This window comes from Pieris brassicae, chromosome 12 (genome assembly GCF_905147105.1).
Source record: "Pieris brassicae chromosome 12, ilPieBrab1.1, whole genome shotgun sequence".
In the NCBI taxonomy this organism is placed as follows: Eukaryota; Metazoa; Arthropoda; class Insecta; order Lepidoptera; family Pieridae; genus Pieris; species Pieris brassicae.
The window spans coordinates 8605794-8622866 of record NC_059676.1 but is presented as its reverse complement, the minus strand read 5'-3'; the positions used below and the strand labels follow the sequence as shown (position 1 = coordinate 8622866).

Here is a 17073-nt window from a genome sequence, read left to right as displayed (position 1 = left end):
TTTCGAGGAATTTTGCCTTCATTATTCATCCTATCACTGCCATGACCGTCTGGTTCGTTTTTACTAATTTTAGCAACTAAAAAAGTACTTTATTACTCAATTTTATCGTAATTGACAATTGGTGTAATGCTATGTAGAGTGTATCATTGTATGGAAGATAAGCTAAACCAATCAAAGCCAATTGATTTCGACGTTTCAGAGAGAGAGTTAAATCGAGGGACGTTACATAGTTTACACGTAATATTAAAATTATCCTAGGTACGGAAGACGTTGACCATGATTTAAATTAATCAATAATCTGCAAATTGTATTAAGTAAAATAAAAATGAAGTAATAAAATAATAAAAAAAACCAGTGGCATCACCTTTTAGGTTTGGGCCTCGGATCAATTTATATGATAAAGCTTCTGTGTCATTAAAACACGGAGCTCAGCTTTTAGAGACATTTCGGTTTCTTTTGTATTTACGACCGTGTTGCTTAAACATAATATCACATAAAGTCGAGTTAAATACGTACCAATTACAGTAAAGAGCATTTATTGCGGTAACATTTTGTACTGTCACATTATTGAAGGAGCATTGTACAATTTCGGCATTTTTTATATTTGCTATACTAAATGAAATCATTTAAATAACAATATGCAAGGTCAGTAGTGTCAAAGTAAGCGCGTGATCGAAAATACATACATTAAATATTATTTAAATAAGCATGTTTCTTTACGCAACTTAAATTTAATATCTATACGATATATTCAGAATTATAGCACCGAACATCGTAGCTCTGTGCAATAAGTTCTTAACGCATTATTTAATTGAGTTTTAATTTGTATTTATAATATTTTTATTGTTACGAGCTAGGGGATCGGATAGAAATTGGCGTAGATTTCTTCAAGGCTTTATTTCTTGATCAATGAGGAATTTATGAGCACAAATTAATCGCAGAAATGAACTTATTACACACACAAACTACAGTCACTAATTACTTTAATCATGCACACTTCACACAGTACTTCATTCGCACATTATCGCTTCGGTGTTTATCTTTTAATATCGGAATCGAAACTTAACTAATTGGTTTTTTTAGAAAGGAATCTCGCTGTTGGCCTTAAGGGCCCTTACAGCTCATCTCGGGCTGTTTTGGCGAGCGTGGCTCGGCCTGAATGGCGTTTTATCCCGCTGCTAGCGCAAGGGCGTCTCCTGTGAGACTTGAACCTCGGATTGGGCCGTCGCGGGGTGGTCAATCGTCTCAAGGACAGGACGGAAGCTCACTGGAGTGAGCGAAGTGCGAAGTAAAGGTCCTCGCCTTCCCCGGTGAAGGCGGTTTTTTACCCTAATCTGTGTTTGGCTATTTTTATAATTATTGGCTGCACGCGCGGCTTTTAATTTATTTTTAGCTACGGTAATTGGATCGTCCGGATCCGTTAGTGTATGTCCGCTCGTCCTGGGAACTCCAGGTCGTGGTGGAGATCAACGTTTCTCACGTAGAAGGGCGCACCAGTTGTAAATCTCATGAATCGCGACTGAAGCACCTGTAGCCGGTCGATGGCACAATGCGCAAAGACTACGCTAGCGTATGTCATGCACGGTCGGATGCAGGAAACTAACTGGTCGTGTTTCGGCTCGCTTATGTATCCCTGGGAATAATCTTAAACAATATTCGAGAACTCTCTATGCGGGATTGCTACTGAGTAGCGATTGCACAATTCTAGAACGCACTCTTTGTTTCTTTCACACATTGCTCCGTTCTTGTCGTACGGCGTTATAGAGTACTCAGTCTAACTTCGAGAAGGTTCCAATCTTCCTTCTATCTCGCGTATCATTTCGCCCTTGTCCGACACCTAGAAAATTCGGTCTAGAATATTCCTTCATCAAAGGGCGTATAACTAGGCCTGAAAACGGTCAGAAATCATATTTCAGCCTGCTGAAAAGTTCTCTAGGTAGTAGAAAAATCAAAAAACATTGCAGTCGACCTGTCTTTGTAACATTATTATTACTATCCAGGTTAAGGAAATTCTGTAATAGAATAAATTCGATTTTAATAATATTTCAGAAATATCACAATCAAATTTGTAACTTTCTTTCCGATGTCTTAAATCAAAAATAATTTATAATGAACTAAATAAGTATAAAAAACTAAAATAAGTATAAAAATCAGTTTCAAATACTAAATTGATAGATACACCTACTTTTGTTCATTTATTTTGATACCTTAAAAATAAACAAAAGTTATAAAAATTGTATTATCTGTATTTATTTCCCCGAAGTTGATATCGACTAAAACGCGACGGAATTATAATAATACATTGTGAAGTGTTTTCTTTAAACATCATAATATCTATAAATAACAAATTAATAGCGACTATTCAGTCAAAAGACTGTGTTTTCATTGTTTTTTTTTACTCAGAAAATCTCAAGAATCTGAGTAATTTTAGAATACGATTTCCGACCCGGAAGTCGTATCAAGCAATCTCCAGCAACGACTAGCAATATCATAGACGCGTTCGGAGATGAGACAGCCAACCAATGCACATACTGTTTCAACCCTTTAGTAATTCAAAGAGTCACAGGACTCGAAGAACATGTGGGAACCACAAGCTAAGATGGAGACGGCTCCCAGTCAATCTACACAGCTGTGTTATGTTAGTTACCTGCAATATTGACTACGATTAAGATAAAAATTATGAAAAATGGGTGGTGCCTCATATAAGCCATGCAAAGTGCAAAGTGGTACTTTGCGAAAACCGCAAGTTGACTGACCCTAGGGCAAACGCTGCAGCGATACCCTTATGCAAAGCTTAAAGCTTATAAAGAAAAAGGTAATGATGACTGTTGGGTGGTCTCTTCATGAAAGTTATTAAACCCCATTATTAATTTCGTCGTAAGTCGTAGATTCATCCCCGGCTGTGCACTGGCGGACTTTATTTACGTGTGTAGGTAACATCGTGAAAAAACCGGCAACCCGTTTGCCTTAGACCAAAAAAGTCAACGTCATCCGTCAGGCGTAGGAGGCTAATCACCTATTTACATATTAGATTGACAATTGATTATGAAAACTGATACCAAAATCTGAGGCCCATACTTAAGGAGGTTCTAGGGCCAGTGGGGTTACAGTAGTAAGTAATCTTATTATTATTCTTTGTTTATTTATTGAGAATATTGTGAATAAAAACTTTATTAAGTAAATAGTCTTAAATATACAATTTAGTACATCCTGTTAGCGGTAGTTGATCTAGTTCTTAGGGTAGGAAATTAAACACTTCAATGATGACTTAATTCACTATAATTTACTTCACTGATTGTACGTGAACTGTATAACTTCAAACTTGTACAAAGAAAAAGCCCGTGCGCATGTGTCACAACCTCTTTTATAATCACAACTTCCTCCTCCGACTCGACCATCCCACTTCGGGGAGATGGTCGAGTCAATTCGTAACAATTCGTAAACAACCGAACGAGTCAAATGAATAACTATTGCACATGCGCACTTCTAGCAAGATTCTTAAGAATATGTTTCATAAAAATGTTTAGAATTTAATTAAATAAATATTAGAAGCTAAGAATCCCTTTTAATTTCGAGAACCTGTGTTAGAGGTGAACGCTCTTTACTAATTATACTTAATCTACTTAACAAAGTTCTTAAAAAACAAAACAGTGTAGATACTTAAATAGGTATCAATTAAACATACTTTAAAAACCCAATATCTGGCGGAAGTTGATATTAAATCATAATAACTAAACAAGTTGGGTAGATAAAAATTAAACAGAAAGATCGCAACTTCGTCTTTTTTTTTGATTGAGTGTGAGACATGAGTGTAACTGTAGTGCAACTAAGACGAGTGTAGTCCGTATGTCGTGACCAGTGCAGGTTAGTAGTATATGATGCGACCACATAAGCTATAGACTACTTTAAATAAATTTAAATATTTTATGCGGGAATAAACCTATCTGAAACGAATGCCTACCATATTATAATACTACATAATAAAAATGAATACATCAACTTTGTCTTAAGCCGCAAAATAGGCTTTAGTATCGGGTATTACGTCTTCATCTGCGCAAAAGTCCAGCGAGCATATATACATACAAACTTATATTCTTAAAAATTCTACTAAACATTGTAAGTGATGTCTCAGTATATTTTCAGATAATACTTCGCTCAAAAAAATGTGTTGTAAATGACGAAATCGCCCAGTAAAGAGTTGTTAATTACCTTTAACATTTACATTGGGCAATTATCACCTAACATCAGATGAGCCCTCTGCCCGTAGTACTATTAAAGCAATAGCAAACAAAAGAGGTCACTCTTTACAAGTGATTGGCTACTGGTACAAAGTTAAACAATTGTATTGTTTAACCTTTAAATAAAAAATAAACAATTCAATTTATTCAGTTGAATGATGAATATTTAAACGCGTAGATGTACATAATTACGAATTGTTAGTACCTATTTATAATAGGGATTGCAGTTTTATAGTTTTGGATATTTTGAATTGAAAAATGTGACGGTAATTTTTTTTATAATGTTTAATTTTATATAACAGCTTTTAGGGGTTATAATTTCATACTGTAACACTAATAGCTTAATCACACGATGGGGCTACGCTCAAGCATTCGAAATCAACTGTTATTGTCGTATAACGTTAATGTCGTACGCGAAAAGAAGTTCTACGTTTCGCAGGGACAATAGGCTGATCCATATTGTCATAATAACGAATCGGAAGCATGCATCAGTAGTTTCTTTGAGAGCTTATTTCAACAAGCAGCAGCTTCATAACAAGAAATCCTACAGATTAATACAGAAGTAACGGACAACATTATATGCAAGCTAAACATAACCAAATTTAATATATTCATTAAATGTGGAAAAAGGAGTGTGACGGTATCCCAACATTTTTTATTAAAAAATGTGCTCAAGCTGTTACAGAACCATTATACATTATTCCAAATTTGTCCGTGAACACATTTGGTATTCAACGATTTGGTTCATGATAATGGCTCGCGGTTTAGTATTGAAAACTAATAATATTAATTTATTGCAAGAATATGGTACAAATATGTGTATGGTGGTACAATCGTAAGTTCGCATATTCTGCCACGCACAATGGCGCGCAAATTTGTCTTTAAAGGAATTTTAAATTTTACATTATTAGTCACATTAAAATTGGTCAATTCTTTTATTATTTGTATCGTACATATCATATCATACGTTATTCAATTTATAACAACTACAGTGTCGCACGCAAATAATGATTTTTTGAATAATGTATTTTTTCCAAAAATTATACACCAAGTCGATTTTTAAAGACTCGGAACATCTTTTAGTTCTTTTGGTAAATTATTATATAACCTTAGTTGCCATACAAAAGGCATTTTTCCTAAACAGTTCCAGATTGATTTTTGGCACAGCCAATTTCTCCCCATGTCTACTTCTTACTTCGACTTAAAAATATGTATGTTTCTGAACGAATAAGGACATTTCTAAAATATAAATACAGTGAACAGATAAAATTTTGAGCTTCTTAAATAAAGGAACGCAACTATCAAGACAGTTCGCTCCACAAATTGCTCTAATACATTTCTTTTGAGCCTTAAATACCTACCCTCCGGCTGAATTTCTCCAAAATATAATTCCATATCTAAGTATAGATGAAACATAGGCATGATAAGCAGCTAATACCGTGTGATGGTGAACAGTTTGCCTTAGTCGCTTTAACACAAAAATCCGATAACGCCCGATATCGATACTTAACATCCTGAGTAAAGTCTTTGAAAAGATAATTTATAAAGCTATCTATGGGGCCGTAAGTCCGTCCGTAAGCCCGAATATCCGTTAATACTTCAAAATGTGTCAAAACATTCACTAGAAAAAACAACAAATTAACTTTAGTTATAATATTAATAACAAATCCGTTAAAGAAGTAGATTGTGTTCGTGATTTAGGTCTAGACTATAAAATGACGTATAATAACCATATTGACACAATAGTTGACAATGTAGTCTATTAAGACGTGTCAGTAACATTTTCATGATGTCGACTGTATGAAATTGCTACACTATAAGTATGTAAGAAGTGTTCTCGAGTATGGGTGCTCGGGTTTCTCGATTTTATTAACTTTATCTACTATAAGACCTATAAAAAGTTTAATACCTATAAAAACACTTGCATTTATGCGTATTAAAGTATTTAAAAATTAATAATTTAGACTCTCCAACTTTCAAATAAAATTAATTTCTTTGCACTTCAAAAAACATTGCCCTTCCTTGTTCTTGCCTACCAGACTCGTAATCATGGTTTATTTCATGTTCACATCAACTATGCAAAAAACTCGCGTTTTGTATCGCGCAGCCTGGACATACAACGACCACTATTTAAGCCTTCACAAGCTATCGCGGAATATAACGATACAATATATTTAGAATATCCAAAGCGCAAAATCACCTGCATCACGAGCATACCCCACATACAGACCTTCATGTACTTACCCTCGCTTTTACACCATCATACAACACGGCCAAATTAGGTATCACTTAGTTAAATGTATTGAAAAATTAGTATTGTATGTTCCCTTTTGTAAATTTTTGAACCTTTTTTATAAATATTTTGAGTTGTAAATGTAGTAGCCCTATGTATGAATATTAGCTTCGAGACTCTACACATTAATTATATTCGTATGATATTGTCACCTTAGAATTACATATAAATAAATACAAGAATAATCGAATATATTTAGTTCGTATAGTACAAGTAATTGAAGTGGTTTTGAATAAATATATAGTAAAGGTAAGGAAATAGTAATTTTAAATATTTATAAAAAAAATTATATCGTGTGTAATCAAAAATTAAACGAGAATATTAATTATGAGAATGAATTTAATTTATTTTTATAAATTTTTAATTATTTTTACTATTACTATGTAGGTTTGATGGTTGTGTGTGTTTAGTTAAATTAATAAAATATTATTATGAGAATTTAAAAAATATTAAGTAGAAAAGTAGTCATTTCTATTTCTTTAGCTAGCAAAATATTTCATGTCATGGCAGTTTATTTATTTTTCGTCATCCTTGAATTATTTAATTCAAAATAAAATAAAATAAAATCAGCCACGCTTGAGAATGTCGAAATAACGTTTTTCTTTACAATATTGCAGCCCTCCCCTATCTTTACGATAGTTACAAATTGTCAGATTAGTATATACACTTTTTAGTATGTTTAATTAACTCACCCTACTTCAATCAGACGCGCTCGAGAATATCTGATGATCATTTTTTTTACTAATCTGCTCCTTTATCCTTGATGGGCAGCCATATATATGGGGCTCATACTTGGTGGTACTTCACTGGGTACAAGTTATATTAATCTGCCACGCTGTAGCAAATCCCCTTCTAATACCTCTGTTATAAAATATTATACAGAAAACTTGGATCACTGAAAAGACCAAAGACTTGGCCCCAAATATAGATATGGTCTTTTTAATCATTTTTTAAGTTGTTTAATATTAATATGGAGGAGAATCAAGGAGAGTCTCAGATCCGGAAGTCATTCGCGGGAGCTAACATTTTACTGACAGGAGGAACTGGCTTCCTCGGAAAACTGCTAATTGAAAAGTTGCTAAGGTCAGTACCGCTTTTAGATTATTATTTTATATAGGGAAATTTAAAACGTAATCTAATTAAATCTTGGTATCATATACGATTATGTACGTATATGATCGTGTAAGTCATTGGTCGATCTCGTGTCTACAAACACGATTAACTAGTTTAGTTTAGTTTTGCGTTTTTTATTTACTTATTGGGCCACAACTCTTTTGTGCAGATGTTGCCCGGAACTTAATAAGATATATCTATTAGTGAGAAAGAAGAAAAATATGGATCCCCAAACCCGATTAAAAGAACAGTTCGATGATGTGGTAGGTACAGCATATTATACACAACATTTCGATGTTAACATTTAATTAAGTTGAAAAGTCATCACAATATATTCTCATTGCTTAGACTTAAAGCCTACGTTCCCTTTTTATTTTTTTCAGCTGTATGAAACACTTCATAAAGATCAACCAGACTTCATTAAGAAGGTGGAGATTCTAGAGGGAGAGATGGACAGCGAAAATCTTGGTCTCACAGACCAGGATTGGCTGACCGTATGCGATAAGGTACATTAATTATAGTTAAAATTATAAATAATACGAAAGTTTCTGATGTGGCGCCGCCAGCTTAAAAGTATAGTTTACTTAATCATTTTTTTTGCATCTTCTTTTTCCTATTTATACAATACAAAATAAATGATACACTGTGTAATTTAATGACTTCTTTTATCTCCGACGCAAACATAATGGGTTGGTGAAAAAGTTTCTTCGCATTTTTTAAGAAAATTCACAACATTTTTTAATATAGTTTATTTACATTTAACTAAAGTATGTAGGTACCATTTTAAGTAGGGAAAAATTATTGGGGCTTCTGATCTAAATGCCGTGACAATTGGTTTTGGCAGTCCTCTCTTGATGTTAACCGGACACTGCCTGAAGAATTCTGAAGAGACCGAAACAGGTGGAAATCTGAACGTGCAAGGTCAGCACTATACGGCGTATGCATTAATACCTCCCAGCCAAGCTCTCTTAATTTTTTCTGAGTGGCTAAAGATGTGTGAGGTCTAGCGTCATCATGGTGAAAAACCACACCCCTTCTATTGATTAATTCCGGCCGCTTTATCTAAATGTCTTGTTTTAATCTCATAAGTTGTCTGAAGTATAGTTCAGACTCGTTGATCCTACCCGGTGGTAACAGCTCATAATGAATCATGCTTTTCCAATCCCACCACACACACAACATCACCTTGTTGCGAGTTAAGACGGGTTTCGCCACAGTCTGTGAAGCCTGATCGGCCTTTGACATCGACCTTTTTCGCACCTTCTTGTCGTACTTGATCCACTTTTCATCACTAGTTATCAACTTCTTTGATTTCATTACGTCGTAATAAAGAATCACAATGAGTACACTGTTCATTAGGTTTCTTTCAGTGAGCTCGTAAGGTACCCAAATATCAAGCTTTTTTGTGTACCCAGTTGTTTTCAAATGCGCCAAAACTGTTGTGGTCAATTCCCAGTTCTTCAGCTACGTCGTAACTACTGATGCCGATCTTGCTCCAATTTTTAAAAATAGCATCCATTTTATCCGTAATATGGCAAACAGAGCGACGTGTATATTCGACATCAACATTTCCGGATTGAAAACGTTTAAACCAAATTTGTGCTACTCTCACAGTCACTGCACTAGATCCGTGAACATTTTTTTTTTGCGGGTTGCATTGCATTTTTACCTTCTTTTTAGTAAAATTTTAAAATGCATCGATTTTCTTCATTAGATGCACTCATCTTCACAGTACGAAAAAAACTGGAATAATCTTCCTTAAAATTTAAACTATTAATTATACCAAAACCAGCCAGATACAAATAGCCAAAGAGATTTTATTACAAGTCCATACATACTATAATGCGAAAAGACTTTTTCCCCATCCTAAATTGAAATTTAAGTTCATGATTTCAGGTTAACTTTATACTCCACGGAGCAGCAACCGTCCGTTTCGACGAGCCCCTGAGTAAAGCCGTACGCATCAACACACGTGGCACCAAGGAGATGTTAACGCTTGCTCGCTGTTGCAAATATCTGAAATCTTTTGTCTACATTTCGACCGCTTATTGGTAAGGGTAGAGAATGACAATGGCAAGAAATTGTTCGCAAACCGTGGTGATGTACCTTGTCGTTCCGAAAGGTATTCCTTAAAAGACTCACTTGCGATATTATCCACATAACGTTCTATGTGATAAGCGATAAAATTGGTATCGGCAAGTGTGACCTCCTTCTGTGTGAAATTATTGCTTTAAGATGTACGAGTTCTTTGTTGTTACCAAATATTAATTCACATTTATTTGTACTTATTTATTAATTGTTTTATTTTCAGTAACCTCCCCCAACAACCGATAGAGGAAAAATTTTACGACTTTCCACTGACCAGTGACCTTCTCATTGACGTAGTTGAACGCTTGGATTCAAAAACTGTTGACGACATTACACCTGGGTAAATTTTTAATATTTACCTTTATTTTTCTTTGTACAGTAATTATGTTTTGTTTTTTATTTAGTCGTTGTTTAATATTAGTAGATTTGTAGGTTATCTTTATTAAGTGTGTTTTTCTTTTATTTATCGTTATATTATGTTTTTAGATTAATAGGCGTGTATCCAAATACTTATTGTTTCACAAAGGCGGCGGCAGAAAACCATCTTCTGAAACATTCTCAAGGATTACCTGTTGCTATATTAAGACCGTCTGTTGGTACGTCGTTTTCTAATATTATAATTACCAAGCATTTATAAATATCAATATATTAAATTATAATTTAATCAGATTAACACGGTGTTCAATAAATAGTGATAGAGTGCTTCATTTTCTTGGAAAAAATCTAAATACTAGCATGCATATCCCAGACACAGGATATAATAAAAAAAGTATAATTCCGTTAGACGTTTCGGAAAGTTTTAAAAATTGTATAGAATTGAAATTCGAGCGGTAATAAAAAAAACTTAGCTTGCATAATTTTGCTAAGGAGTTTAAGGTAAACATTTGAGGCTTAAGGCCATACTTCACCGAGATGCCATGGCGACGTGGCCAGCGACGTAACCATGGCTACGTCTGGCGTCGCTGCGTCGCCAGACTGAGTCACCAAATCGCGTCGCCAATGCATTCAGTTCTATCTCGACAGTCGGAAATGGACATGGAAATTACTGCACTGTAATAATATTATTATCTGTGTCGCAAAAATATGAAACGGAATAAGAAAAAAATATGGGTACATCCGTTTATATCAAACCGAAGCCAAAGCGGAAGATTTGTTAAAATACCTTGAAAAATGTTCAATTATCTGAATATGTCACTAACATCATTTGATGAATTATTGAGTTTATGTTGGCAACGCGGCAAGTGGTTGGCGACTGAGTGAGTGATGGAGCATACAAACACGTGCAAACAACTGGCGATGTCGCCAGTCGCCACATGCAGAACGGTAGACTCTGGCTACACTGGCTACTCGGAATACATCTCAATAAGAACTAGTTGGCGACGTCGCATCTGGGTGAGTTATGGCTCTTACTCTCCTCCGTATCCTAAGGTTGCGCGTTAGAAAGAACATCCATAAACGATGACCCTTGCACAGAAAGAAGAAGAATAGAAGAAATAAAGATTTTTAGAGGAGTGACCTGTTGGCCACTTTGACCTCTTTGGTTAGGAATTTCAAATTCAAATTTGTACGGCTATTTACTCATGTATTTGTGCTTCGATGACCGTCATTCATTTGTTTTTTTCCTCTGTTTTTTTTCTGTTTGCATCACTCATTTTACAAAATGGAAAACTTAAAGTATCGCATTATTTAAGAGTACGAGTTCCGCCGTGACACTAGTGCTGCGGAAACAACTCGAAGGGTAAATGATGTGTATGGCGGTCATGTTGCAAAAGAAAACACAGCTCGTTTTTCAACGTTTTCGTTCTGGAAATTTCGACCTGCAGAGCCCCGTGGACGGCCTGAGACCCAAGTTGATAATAAAGTATTGAAGGCTATTGTGGAAGCGGATCCATCGCAAACCACGTCCGAGTTAGCTGCAGGCTGCGGTGTTAGTGATAAAACTGTTTAAATTCACTTGAAGCAAATTGGGAAGATTAAAAAGCTTGAAAGGTACCTCACGAATTGACTGAAGCAAACCGGCAACCGCGCGTCAACTGCTGCGTTACATTACTGATCCGGCACAATAATGAAGATATTTTAAACCGAATCATTACCTGTGATGAAAAATAGATTCTTTACGATAATCGGAAGCGCTCAGCGCAATGGTTGGATCCTGGCCAGCCAGCCACATTTTGCCCCAACCGAAAATTAACCCCCAAAAAAGCTACTTGTAAGCGTTTGGTGGACCAGTGCCGGTATTTTTCATTGCAGTTTTCTGAAATCTGGCCAGACTATTACGGCTGATGTCTATTGTCAGCAATTGCAAACCATGGTGGAAAAGCTAGCGGCTAAACAACTTAGGCTGGTCAATCGCTCCACGCCACTGCTACTTCACGACAACGCTAGACCACACACTGCACAACAGACGGCTACCAAATTAGAAGAGCTTCAATTGGAATGTCTAAGACATCCTCCGTACTCTCCAGACCTTGTTCCAAGAGATTACCATTTTTTTCGAAATTTGGACAACTTCTTGCAAGGGAAAAAATTTAACTCTGATGGGGCAGTCCAAATCGCCTTCACAGATTTTATTGATTCCCGTCCGACTGTTTTTTTTTAGTAAAGGGATCAATGAACTACCTATGAGATGGCAAAAGTGCATAGAAAACAATGGTTCATACTTTGATCAATTAAATATATTATATTTAAAAATATTCGACTTTTTGTTCCTCCCATACAAAACGCCAATTTCATATGTAAGAACCTAATACTATATCCAGCCATTTGTGTATATGAAACAGACAAGACTAATAAATTCACATAGCTCAGGCCTAATAAAAAATATTAACAGACTTTATGAATCAAATGCTCTCTCCATCTATGGACGAAACAAGGCTTCATCTGACCTAGAAATAAATAAACAATGACATAAAAGAGATCGTCATCTCCAACTCAGAAGAACCGGTAGGATCATGGGTTTTTGGGGACGGCCAAGGGGAGGTAGTGGTCAAATACCGTAATCATGAATCCATTACAGAGCTTGTAGCTTGAGCTTTGTACACAGGACAAATACCAAAGTTACGTGAGGATTGTTCAAATGAAGATAATGACGCTATAGTTGCCGTGGTATACTTTGTACCTTGTTTAGTATTTGTATGTATTTATAAGGTACTAAGTATTTTAATGAAACGAGCACGTTCAGAACACGGCCATTTCATATGACTTTTGGTACAATACTGGTCTCTATATTAAAATGGATAATATAGCATGGATATTAATGGATGGATTCTCCTGCACTAGAAGTGCAGGTAAAAATGTTCTAATAAATCACCTAAAATGTATCTAAACATACATTACATACATTACATACATTAGGAAGAAACTCAGCTCATCCCCTTCCTCTTTGAATTATGCCAGCGTGAACATTTTTACCTGCACTTCTGGTGCAGGAGAATCCATCCCTGGGTGTGCTGACTCAGGCTGTCAAAATACCAAATAGGAGGGACAAAATACCGCTCAACTCCAGAGGCAAATCTAGAAATAAACACAATTTAACACAGACTTTACTAACACTGACATAAACTTCACTCTAATTAAAATCCCGTCCATTTTCACCTTGAGAGGGCAAAGCTGGCGTTATTCTTTCTAGCGGAGACCAAGATACTTCCCTCGTCGTACATTTTCACTATGCAGGCTATTGTTTTAAGCATAATTTTAAACGACGTTTTTTTAAAATGCGTTTAATGCGACATTTGGAGCTGAACATCAGCCTTCGCCATAAGATCTAATATGCTGACTTCTCACCCAGACTTCTATAAGGTTAATGTGAATGCCCCATTTGGGTCCTCCGACCACTGCTTAGTACGCCCGTTATGCCAATTAGGCATCGGACCCGCCCGCAGTTTTCGGAATGTCGTCGCGTCTGTCATAACAAATCGACCAATTGGGATGACATGCGTCATGGGGGTCTTTCCTGAGAGATACGACCTCCAACTGTTCAAAATTCGAGCGTATCTATAGGCTGCGATGACTGCCCTTTTTGGGGGTCCCACAGGCTCGTTTGCCTCCTATTATATTTAAAAAAATACATATTGATTTCAGCTTTATAAAAAAAGGTTCTTTGTGAAAAAAAGGAAAAGTAAAATACTATTTAATAAAAGATAATTACATCACACTCATGATCACTTTTATTGAACACTCCTAGTCAAATCAGCATTATTTATCCATAGAACGAAAACAATTTTTATAACCGGATTAAAGAAATTTATATTATTATAAATTTAAAATTTTCCGACCACATTATCATTGGTCACCGTGACCACGCACGCTGTAAAGCACGGGAAACGTCGGAAAAAAATTATAATAATACAAATAGCTTTAATCCGGTTAAAAAATTGTTTTCTTTCAGCATTATTTATTCAAATACATTTTAGACATTGTAAATATTTTATACTTTCCAGTGATATCAACGGCAAAAGGTCCCATTCCTTTGGGTTGGATTGATAACATTTATGGACCGACTGGGGTGAGTTTCTTTCAAACTTTAATTTATTTTTAAATAAAGAAGCCTGTATTATATAATAAACAAAATGATCGCCATCTTATTTTATGTTTACATTATACGATTTATAATTTAGGAAGGGAAGGCGTGGAGTTTAATGAGCTTCCATCATATCCATCAGGCGACTGACCATCCGAGCGGCGACCTATGTTTGTATGTTTGTGGACTCAGTTTCCGCACTTAGACTCTCAATAGGTCCATTGTGCGTAAAGTCCTGGCTAACTAAGCCAGCCTAACTCCTTCCAAAAGCATAGAAGCCTCCTGGGTACTTCGCAGGCTTCACTGAGTGACCTCACTGTTCCGAGGATTTTTGCACGTTGTTTAGTCACAGCCTCGCATTCCAGGACTACGTCGGTGACTGATTGATTCTATTTAAGTTTAGAAGTTGTATAGTAAGTTGCAAGTTTACTGCTGGCAGAGCCCTTTTGGACTGCCTGCAGTCCGCACCTTGCGTCCACCGTTGATGTTGTAGTTCCGCAGGCTCGGTCCAGGCTAGCACCTGTGAGAAGGGCATGGGAAGGATACGGGCTGCAGGCCTCATCTCCGAACCTCTCCTCGCAAGCTCATCGGCAGCATCGTTACCAAGAGATCCACTGTGTCGCGGCAACCTAAGCCGTGGTCTGATTTTTACAAGAGACGCCCTGGCGCTAGTCATTAGAATAGCTTATTCCGGCCGAGCTACGCTCACCAAACATCCTGAGCTGAGTTGTCTACGCCATTTAGGCCGACAGCGAGTATCTATATAGATACAGATAAAGTTTTAACGGTATTTTTTCAGATAAGTGTTGGGGCTTCAGTGGGCATTATCCGATTAGTCAAATGTAACCCGGATGCCGTCGCCGACTTCGTACCAGCTGATTTTGTTGCCAATGCTTGTATTGCCGTCGCTTGGAAGACCGCTCGACACCATGAGAAAACCTGCGAGAGGAAACTTGATGACTACAGTGAGGTACCGAAAGATGAGGAGGCAAAACATGACCAGATTCCACGTGTATATAACTATGTATCTGGAAACCAAAATCCAATAACAATTCGTAAGTTATATATATTCTATTTGGATATAGCCCAAGTGTAACGAAGTAGGTCTTTCGTTTCTCTGTGAAATTGCGCTTACAATGTCATAAAAACAGACAGATGAGTAATTTAATTCAATTGAGTTAGACTGTTATAAAGACTCCAGATTTACTGCAAGTCACTCAATTGGATGATCAATATCTACTTATGCCGGCTATGATACTTCCGTCAAAGCACCATTGCAAAAACATCGGATCATCTCTGACTCCTACTAGAGTACTCTTAATAGAATTTGACTAATATTTATTTACTTTGCGGATAATATAACTGTACACCATAATCTATTTATTTAAATACAATAAACAATTTGAGAGTGTTTTTTAATTTACTTTTGTTTAAGGTACTTTTATGCATTACGCACATACACATGGAATTAAATTGGTGTCGACAAAAGCAGTCTGGTGTTATATGTTGTTTCTTGTAAATAACGCGCGCCTGTTCAAAACTGTGAACATCCTCCTTCACTGGATACCGGCTTATGTGTGCGATGGAGTAGCAGTTATGATTGGAAAAAAACCTATGTATGGTCTACTAGTCACTACTATAATATAAGATTATATATATTTAAAGCTACAAGGGTGGATCTCGAATGCCCGTCATGTCGACATGACGTCCTTGAACCGATCTAAACAAATGAATCTCGATGGCTCGAATTAGCAGCAAAACTCAACACAGAAAAACGTATCTTACGTTTCTTAATTATTCATACTTTTATGCATTATATTTAACCAGTCATCACATCAATCACTTTTTAACAATTTTAAACATAGTATTATTTAATATAATTGAACACTTGAATTATTTCAGGCTAAAGAAAGTTTATTCGAAAATTGATAAGTGGACACATTTTAATGAAATTTTCGCGTCTCACACCTGGAAGATGAAAAATTCCAATACTGTAGAACTTTTGAGGGAGCTCAACGAGACGGATCGACATATATTTGACTTCGACATATCTGCTTTAGACTGGAATTCGTATATGTATAATTATATGATGGGAATTCGCTTGTATCTTATCAAAGATTCTAAGGAAGCAATCCCTCGGGGAATAAAAAAACAATATTTCCTAAAAATAGCGAATTACATAGTGATGACAATTTACGGTATAACTTTGTTTTGGTTTGTTAAACTTTTGGGTGGAGGTGTGTTGAAATTAATGTATAAAATTTTTAGCTGAAATTTAAATACAATTTACTAAATTTTGGTAGATCAGGGGATAAATGTTTTTCTTTATTTAATATAGTGTATTATTTCTTTAACAGTTCGTAATACGAGTTTTGTAATTTATTACCATTTCTTAACTTGAAGGTAAAAAAATGTTAATAGAAGTAAAGAAATATGTTATTATTATACTTTACTTATTTTTTAATAGTTTCTAATCGTTGTATAACTTACCAAACTTTCGGTGACTTAGGAATGTCACCAAGTAGGTTATTCAAATGTCATTTTTCTAGATATTTGTTTCATAATGTAGATATTCCATTCCCATGTAGATCCCTAAATTATCTAATTTATAGGTATATCTATACCTACATTTAAATAATTCTCGATCTGGTTTTTAGTCTCCGAGTAATGTGTGGACAAACATTAACTCACCTTTTAGACTTCTTTTCTCAAATAATGGACTGGCCCCTGGCAACCCGGATACACGTACAGCCCTTTCGAAGCCAGCTCGTCCAAGCCTGGCTTTAAATGCAGTCTGCGGAAGAAATTCTTTTAAACCAGGT

General features: G+C 35.8%; 1 protein-coding gene across 2 annotated transcripts; it reads left to right on the top strand.

The window, feature by feature from the left end:
• The first annotated feature begins 6699 nt into the window (after nt 1-6699).
• On the top strand, nt 6700-16584 carry LOC123717262 (fatty acyl-CoA reductase wat-like). Of its 2 annotated transcripts, none has more exons than XM_045673162.1 (11): nt 6700-6780; nt 7414-7614; nt 7814-7907; nt 8028-8150; nt 9541-9695; nt 9956-10072; nt 10219-10328; nt 14172-14236; nt 15051-15306; nt 15687-15867; nt 16154-16584. In XM_045673162.1, the coding sequence occupies exons 2-11, from the start codon at nt 7502-7504 to the stop codon at nt 16521-16523; spliced, it is 1584 nt and encodes a 527-aa protein (XP_045529118.1). In that variant the 5' UTR covers nt 6700-6780; nt 7414-7501; the 3' UTR covers nt 16524-16584. The 2 variants fall into 2 exon arrangements, with proteins under 2 accessions (XP_045529118.1, XP_045529119.1); XM_045673163.1 differs by having other exon boundaries at nt 6732-6780; nt 7487-7614.
• Nucleotides 16585-17073: the final 489 nt, after the last annotated feature.

Coding starts and splice junctions, on each gene's coding strand:
- LOC123717262 (XM_045673162.1), top strand. CDS start 7,502: ATGGAGGAGAATCAAGGAGAGTCTCAGATCCGGAAGTCATTCGCGGGA. Junction 9,696..9,955: donor TACATTTCGACCGCTTATTG/GTAAGGGTAGAG, acceptor TTTTATTTTCAG/TAACCTCCCCCAACAACCGA. Junction 15,868..16,153: donor ATGATTGGAAAAAAACCTAT/GTATGGTCTACT, acceptor GAATTATTTCAG/GCTAAAGAAAGTTTATTCGA.